We start from the raw sequence: 8,787 nt of genomic DNA, 5'->3' as shown, positions 1-8,787 counted from the left end.
ATTAACGTCAGGATGTACGCCCGTCCTAGGGATTGAAACCAGGGCGTTATGACTACCAGGCAATCAATCTAACAAGTGAACTACACCACCGGCTCCCTTGTTTTTTTGAGACAGAGGTTCATATAACTCAGGCTGGCCTCGAACTCATTCTCTGGTCTCCAACCCCCAAATGTCAGGCTTACAGATGTGCATTGATTCGTTTGAGACGTTTATTTTAAGGTTTCTAGAAGTGAATTTTCAGGGATCCCAGTGAGGCACTGGGCTGGCCGTGTGGGCAGTTTGGTCTCCTTCCTGCAGTACCCACTATTACCTCCAATGCGCCAAGACTGCTAAAATCATTTCCGGGGGTCCCCCCCGGGCCGAGGCTGAGTCACAAAAACCGGAACTCACACCAACTCCTCAGCACCCCTCCCTACTGCGCCTGCGTAACATTCGGCGGCGGCGCGCTCACCCGGTGCACTGTGGTCATTGTAGTCCCGCCAGATCTTGGGCGCTCTTAGTCCCGTGACACCGCTGCGCCACGGCCCCACCCCGCAGTGTCCCTCCGGGGCGCCGCGGGGCCTGCGTTCCGGGGCGCGGCGTTCAAGCCGGTCAGCTGTTTCTCCCTGGGCAAAGGGCGGAAGCCCGAGCGGCCTGGGGCGGAGCTTCGCAGGGAGCGAACGCCCGCCCGCCCGCCTGCTGGCTCGCCCTACGTGCTCGTTCGCCTCCGTCCGCTGCGCGCGAGACCGGAGTCCCCGCGGCGGGCGGCTGCGGCGGTGGCGTTGGCAATAGGCGGAGGAGGTGTACAGAGCCCGCGGCTGCCGCGGCGACAGCGAAATGGCGGAGACCGTAGCGGACACCCGGCGGCTGATCACCAAGCCGCAGAACCTGAATGACGCCTACGGGCCGCCCAGCAACTTCCTCGAGATCGATGTGAGCAACCCGCAGACCGTGGGGGTCGGCCGGGGCCGCTTCACCACCTATGAGATCAGGGTCAAGGTGAGGCGTCTGCTCCTCTCCCCTGTCCCTGGGTCGGTTCGCGGCCGCACGTCTCCCCCGGGTCCAGGCGCGGGGCCCTGAGGTGTCATTGGCGGCCCAGGCCGGGCTCTCCTGCAGACGCCCTGGGCAGCTTGTCTACCGGCCAAGGCGTGAGCTGGGGTCGCCGTGGACGGTTTGTATGGGGACCAGCCTGACTCTGGTAGAAGGTTCTGGAAGATAAGGGCGTGGGTTGAGCCCTACTTGCCTCTGGAGCTGCTGATCTGGTCGTGGCATTTGAGTTGAAGAGGTAGATCTTTCGAGAACACTCTTCTCTGGAAAGGAAGCTAGGTGTGACTGAGAAAAAGGGGGTTGTGCAAAGTTGAAGCCCTCCCTCTCCTTTTTTTATCCCCCCCTGGACGCTTACCAAGACGTGGCCAAGCCAAGCTTAGCTGGTCTTTCCAGGCCTTTTTCAAACTGCAAGACTAACCTGGGTCGTACACTTCTCTGAGCAGAACTTGACGGGAGTTCACAAAAGCGTGACAGATTTTTGGTAGGGTGCGTTAGCAGGGATGGGAAATGATTGACCTTAGCATTCTTGGCTGCCGTCCTGTTGAGGGCCAAAGTGGGGAATGTCACCTACCTCAGTACCCTAAATAACAACTGCGGGGGGGGGGGTTTGTGTAGGGGGGGAAACCTACCCACTTAAATACCTTGCTCTCTAATTTCTAGAGTTTCACTTCAGCTGAATGAAGGAATCAGCTGACGTAGAAACATACACTTAGATTTTCATAGCTAGTGGGTTTTGGCAGTAAGTAATTTAGATGACTTGAAAGATGCTAAATGAAAATACTGCTTTGCTTTGACTCTGCAGTTCAGGAATAAAGGTTTTGTCCACGTGGGATTTTTTATTGTAGCAATTCACCACTAAACACTAAATTATTAAAAAAAATAATTTTGGCCTTTGAGGAATCATATGTTGGTGTTTAAGTGAAGCAATTTCTCATTAACATAAGCATTTTTGTGTGGTAAACAAAATTTGCCGTCCTAGTCATTTTTAAGCTGTGTGGCTCAGTACTGTTACATATACTTAGGTTGTGAAACTTACACGCTTTTTAAGAATGACGTTTAAGTAATTAATGACCTGGGAAAAAGCGAATCGCCAAACTTTTACGTCTGTCTGTCTGTCTGTATTTATTTATTTATTTGGAAGCAGGATCATATATAGCCCTGGCTGGCCTTGAACTTTGTAGACTAGACAGGCCCCAACTGCTTGGATTAAAGTTGCCTGTCACCATCTCTGTAGAATCAGCAAAGTTCTATATTAATGACTTAATGGCTTGATCTTAAGTTGCTCGGTAAACCCCCAAGATGTGTAAACCATGAGCCAAGTTAGTGTCTTCCTCTCTGTGCTCCATAAAATTCAGGCTCCAGTGCACCTGGGGAGAAATAAGTTGGTCTTTCCTTCCTTTTATTTTTCTTCCTTCTCTAAACAGTGTTTCTTTGTGTGACAACCTTGCTATCTTGGAATTCACTGAGATCCTCCTGCCTCTGCCTCCCAAGTGCTGGGATTAAAGGCACCCACCACCACACCCAGCTGGGGAATGGACTCTTATTCAAGCCTGTTTTAAAAGGGAATAATTTTAGGGACTAGAGAGATGGCTCAGTGGTTAAGAACCCTCCCTGCTCTTGCAGAGGATTTGAGTTCAGCTCCCTGCATCCACATAGATGGATCGTACCTCCTGTAACTCCTTGCTCTCCTCTGGTCTCCTTGACTACCTTTACATGCGCGTGCGCGCACACACACACACACTTTTTTTTACTAATAACTTTTAAGTGATACTTTTTTTTTAACCTTGGGGATGATTTTTGTCTTTAATATGTAGTCTTTTGCTGGAAAGAACTTCCTCTTTTGTCTTTATTCACCGGCATGTTTTTTCCTTGTGCTAGCATGAAACTTGGTATTCCTGTTTCTAAACTTCCATAGCTGGTGCTTCCTGTCACACAGTTGAGTTGGATCCGCCTACACTTCCTTCACTTAATAATTTAGTGCTTATCTTGCTGAGTACATTGTTGAGTGGATCCTAAGTGTGATAATTCTCTTTCCAAAAATACATGAGCCCTTATTACTAAATAGTGAATATGACATTTGGATATAATTATTAATGGGCTGACCGTGTACATAGAAAACAGTCATTTTAAAAATGATTTGTGAGTTAGATAATTAAATAAATTGTATACCTACTCTGGTTTATTTTTGTTATAAACCAGTTGGTTGTGTGTTAATGACTAATGGAAATGCTAGTACCCAGTAATAAAACATAATTGAGTTTTTAATACTTAGAAAATGCTATTGGAGTTTCTCTTAGTATGTAATGTATTGACTGAAAACTCAGGACACATGTAATAAGACATTTAAGGCTTTATTTAAGCAGGCTATGGTTTTTTTTGTTTTTTTTTTGTTTTTTTTTTTTTTTGGTTTTTCGAGACAGGGTTTCTCTATATGTCTCTGACTGCCCTGGAACTCATGCTGTAGTCCAAGCTGACCTCAAAAACTCAGAGATCCACCTGCTTCTGCCTCCCAAGTGCTGGGATTAAAGGTGTGCGCCACCACTGCCCAGCTGAAAGTAGTTATGATCTTATTTATAGTAAGGTAGAATGAGCCAGATGTGATGAGGCTAGCCTGGTCTATATAGTAAGTTCCAGGATAAGGGAAAATAGAATGGCCATGCAGTGACTACAGTTGTCATTTTGTTTATTACTGTTCTAAACTGTTGATACTCTAGCTAGTTTCCACTGCCTGCTTTTGCTGGTGGGTTGCCATGTGGAAAGCCTTTTTAGTTTTCAGAGTTCAGGCCCTTCAGCTATCTTATAGTTACTCTCTAATTCTGGTCTTGAGAAAAATGTTCAGTTTTACAGGGTCTGATTGAAATTGCTCCAATTCACAGGGTAATTTTATCTAGATGGTGGCACTTTAGAATACAAGTTTCCCAATCTCCATTTATCTTTTCTCGTTTGAGAATAGTGTTTAAGACCATTAGGATCTCTTGATTAGTATCGCTCCGCTTCTGAAAATAATTGGCACAGTGTTAGTGTGTTTTTTTTAAAATTGTTCTAATGGGTAGGTATGGCAAAGAAGACCATAAATGATTAAAGGTCTGGGAAAGCCCATGGTCTGGATTATTTGGCGTATTAAAAAGAGTGCTGAAAGAAATTCAGCCATTGCTTATGAAGTTTGAGTTAATATTTTGGGTTTTTCAGTTACTTAAGATCTACTATAGTACCTGGAGACACTATATTTATATATAATATATAAATATATATTACTAATATATGTATATATTCTTGCTTGTTTCCAGCAAGAATAGGTATGAGGTTCTTCCTTGAGGTTTGAGTTCAAAGAATAAGTACCATTTCCTGGCAGGACAAGTTACAAAAAAATTACAGTTCTACTTCCTTTCCATGAAATGGATCCTTGGTAGCCACATCCACCTCCCAGGAGTGGATAATACAGTGGCTGACATCCAGTATTCACCCAGAGTCTAGCCTTTTCTGAATATAAATATCTTCTAAATGAAGTTGCAGGCAACTGCATTTTTTGTTTAACTGGTTTAGGTTGATTTACCCTAATGGATTTCCCTATCAAAGAGACTACTTGGCATGGAAGTCATTAAGGCAAGTGTGCTACAAAAAGGAGCAGTGTTTAGTACCTAACCAAATAGCCCTAGAATCTTGCATTCAAGTTTAAAGCTTAATACTAACATTGGTTGATTAAAAAAATTTAAGAAAGGAGATGTTTGGTAGAAGTATCAGCGTGGCAAGATTCTAACATGCTTTTTCTTTTCCCAGCACTTAGGAGGCAGAGGCCAGCTTGGTCTACTTAAGGCATTCTGGGCCAACCAGGACTACACAATGACCCCGTCTCTAGTGACAGCTTGATAGCATTCACCATCCTAAAGATTCTTCTTTTCCCTTTGATTTGTTTTTCTCTGTGTAGCCCTGGCTGTCCGGAACTCGCTCTGTAGACCAGGCTGGCCTCAAACTCAGAGATCCACCTGCCTCTGCCTCCCGAGTGCTAGGATTGAAGGTGTGCACCACCACCACTTAGCAGGATGTTTTTCTTTGGGCCAGTCCTCTAATACTAAATTTGGAAATCAGTATTTAAGACTTGCGAGTAGTTTATTAACTACATGATATTTATTGTGATATCTGAGATGGAGTCTTATGTGGCTCACCAGGCTGGCCTCCAACTTACTGTGTAGCTGAAGAGGGCTTTTAATTACTGCTCCTTCTCCTCCATTTCTGAAGTGCCGTATTACAGACCTGCATCACCATTCCTGGCCAAAGTAGTATTTTAGAAAATCAAGGTTGTTTTTGTTGCTGTTTGGTTTGGTGTGGTTTTGTATTTTTAAGACAAGGTCTCATGTAGCTCTGACTGGCCTTGAGCTCATAGCAATCCACCTGCCTCTGTCTCCCAAATACTGGGATTAAAGGCATGTGCCACAATGCCCAAGTGAAAGGCCATTTAAAACATATATTTATTTTATTCGTGTGAATGTCTGTGCTCCACATTAATGTCTGGTGCCTGTGGAGGTCAGAGTAGGATTTAGATCCTCTGGAACTGGAGTTAAGGTACTTGTAAACCACTGTATGAGTGCTGGAAATAGAACACACAATGTGCAACAAGTACTGTAGACTCCTGAGCCCTAATCAGGTCGTTTTGAGGCCGTCTTCATAGTTCTTTAAGTTAGTCAGTTAGACATGAATTTTTTTGTTGTTGTTGTTGGTTTTTTTTTTTTTTTTTTGAGACAGGGTCTTTCTCTGTAGTTTTAGTTGGCCTTGAACTCACAGAGGTCCTCCTTCTGCCTCCTGAGGGCTGGGATTAAAGGGGTGTGCCACCATGGCTGGCCAAAATGTTTTCTAGTACTCATGAGGTCAGTTGCATAATTGTTTTGAAAAATATTTTTTTAGATTTATTTTTTGTGTGTGAATATTCTGACTGTTTGTGTATGTGCACCATGTGTGTGCTCACAGAGGTCAGAAGAGAGCGCTGGATCCCCTATGACTGGAGTTACAAGTGGCTTGTGAACTACCATGTGGGTGCTGGGAAATGAACCTAGGTTCTACAAGAGCAGCAAGTGCTCTAAGCACTGGGCCATCTCTTCAGCCCTGCAGCTGACTTTTCTGGGATCTTCAACAAGTGGAATCACTCATTGATGGCAATTCTCTTTGAACTTAGCATAGGCCTTAAGAGGTGACAAAGGCAGAACAGTTAAAAAGGAATCCTGTCATTTATTTTGGATAATTAAATGCAGATCTATATTATTCAGCTTAATTGATTCAGAAACAAAGGCACAAAACTTGTCTTCTACTTAGAGCAAGTTGTCTCCTTAGTGCACAAAGTTGTGGTTATAATGTTAAGGATTTTGTTACGGGCTATTTAAAAAATAATTAAACTTGTTAAATCTACACCCCAATTTTGGTGAACGCTTTGAAGGAAATTCCAGTGGAGGCATGCTTCAGATACAGAAGTTGACATCAGCAGGTAAGATGTGCCTAGGAATACAGCTGGGAAGATGAGATTCCTTGCTGTGAAGAGGTGACCTGAAGGAGAGTGTTTGTTTCAAGCCGCAGAGTGGAGGGCTCCTCTCTTGATACCTGTTATTCGCAAGTACTGCCTTAAATATGTAAAGATGAGAGCCCAGTTTTGCAGATGGAAAGACTGAGACCTATTGCTCTTCCTCTTATCTCTCTAGTCCCTCTATCCCTTTATGCTTCTGGGGTGTGTGTGTGTGTCTCAGTGTATGCAGGTATTCACATGGCTGTGGAGACCAGAGGTCGACCTCAGCTGGGTCTTGTTCCTCAGGAGCTGTGTACCTTGTTTTGTTGTTTTTGTTTGAGACAGGATCTTTCTGTGTAGCTCTGGCCTCCTAGTGCAGGGATTACAGGTGTGCACCACAACACCCAGCCAACCACCTTGTTTGTTTGTTGTTTTGTTGGAGGCAGGGTATTTCTTTTCTTTCTTTTTTTCTTTCTTTTCTCTTTTTTCTTTCTTTCTTTCTTTCTTTCCTTCCTTCCTTCCTTCCTTCCTTCCTTCCTTCTTTTCTTTCTTTTTTTTTTTTCTTGGTTTTTCTAGACAGGATTTCTCTGTAGCTTTCGAGCTTGTCCTGGCACTAGCTCTTGTAGACTAGACTGGCCTCGAATTCACAGAGATCTGCCTGCCTCTGGGATTAAAGGTGTGGGCCACCACTGCCCACCTGGAAACAGGGTATTTCATTGATACCTAGAGCTTGATCCCTGAGGCTTGTTGTCCAGGGTCTGCCTGTCTCTGCCTCCCCAGAACTCTGCTCAGCTCTCCTGTGTTCTCGGGGCCCAGCTTGGGTCCTTGCATGGCGGGTGCTTTACTGACTGAGCTGTCTTCCACAGTCTACAGTTTTGCTTGTTTGAGTCAGTGTCTCACTGTAAACACATCTGAGTTTGAGCTGTGCTGCCTCTACAGCCTCGTGGGTGCTGGGTAACAGGTCTTCACTGTGCCTGTCTCACTCTGTAGACCAGGCTGACCACTAGCTCAAGAGAGATCCACCTGCCTCCCTAGTACTGGAGTAAAGGCGTGCACCACCATGCCCAGCAGCGTTCTTCAGCCTTCCTTAATGCTTCAGCCTCAGTGTGCTTGCCTCTGGTGAGTGGAGTTCTGTGTAGTCAGAGCTTTTGGTACTTCCTCTTTTTAAGAAGTTTCCCTCCAGCAGCCTTGTCTGGCTATCAAGACTTACCCTATGACACTCAGCTTTAATGTCCCCTTAGTAGAGATTTTGCTGATCCTCTCACACTAGGCTAACTTTACTTTCCGTGTGCCTTAGTTGCCCTGTTTCATATTTGTGACTTTCTGGGGTCCTGTGTCTTACACTGGAAGTTCCTAAAAGACAAGACTGTCATAGCCACCCCTGCTCCACACCAGACAGCACATAGTAGGCGCCTCGACAGTGGAGGTTAGGGACAGTACCTTGCAAAGGCCCTAACTATTAGTGGTGAAACTGGGATTTCAATCTAGATTTTCCTGATAGAGACCGTACTTGTTCCTCCACCCTCACAAATTCATGTCACATGGAGAGCTTGGGAGCCGCATTAAAGATGCTCTGCACTGGGTAGATGAGGTGTGGGCAGTGGTAGTTTAACACACATCCCAGCACGGCGATGAGCAGCCTAACTAGAAATGTTCTTAGTGTGAGCTGTGCTGTGTCGAGGGGAAGTCTGAGAAAGCACAGCTAGAGTTGTTAGAGCCTTGGTGGGGGAAGTGGTTCTGAAATAGTTGTAATAAACACATTAAACAAAAGTGAAGAAAACCATGGGTGAGTTTCAAAGATGGGAAGCTTGTTTTGAAGGAGAGGCAATTTAAATATTAGGTTAAAAAATGTCAGCCCCTACAGCTTGAGTATTTGAAAAGGAGAGATATAAAGTATTCTCCTAAGCCGGGTAGTTTTGCTGCTAGGCATGTCTATTTTGTGTCATGAAAGTAAGCCAGAAGTCAAGAAAAGACAGATCCACAGTTAAGAAAAAAATGTTAGATTTGAGTAGTTTCTGTGAGCCTGTTGCTTGACTGATGCTTAGAATACTGAGTTTAGTAAAACATGGTTGTAGGAGGAGGCTGCTTGTTCGTTCCTGGCTGCCCAGTCCCGAAATAATCACACAGAAACTGTTAATTAAAGCACTGCTTGGCCCATTAGCTCTAGCTTCTTATTGGCTAACTCTTATATTAATTTAACCCATTTCTATTAATCTGTATATTGCCACATGGCAGTGGTTTACTGGCAAAGATTCAGCATGTCTGTCTCTGGC

At 44.7% G+C, this 8,787-nt stretch overlaps 1 protein-coding gene across 1 annotated transcript in view; it reads left to right on the top strand.

The window, feature by feature from the left end:
• The first annotated feature begins 679 nt into the window (after positions 1–679).
• Positions 680–8,787, top strand: part of Snx3 (sorting nexin 3) — a 34,913-nt gene continuing 26,805 nt past the window's right edge. Inside the window, exon 1 of the mRNA XM_048425078.3 lies at positions 680–978. Coding sequence (XP_048281035.1) covers positions 817–978 — 162 coding nt within the window. The 5' untranslated portion in view covers positions 680–816. The remainder of the gene's footprint in view (positions 979–8,787) is intronic.

This window comes from Myodes glareolus, chromosome 1 (assembly GCF_982192425.1).
Source record: "Myodes glareolus chromosome 1, mMyoGla1.1, whole genome shotgun sequence".
Taxonomy (NCBI): domain Eukaryota; kingdom Metazoa; phylum Chordata; class Mammalia; order Rodentia; family Cricetidae; genus Myodes; species Myodes glareolus.
This window is presented reverse-complemented; position numbering and strand designations above follow the sequence as displayed.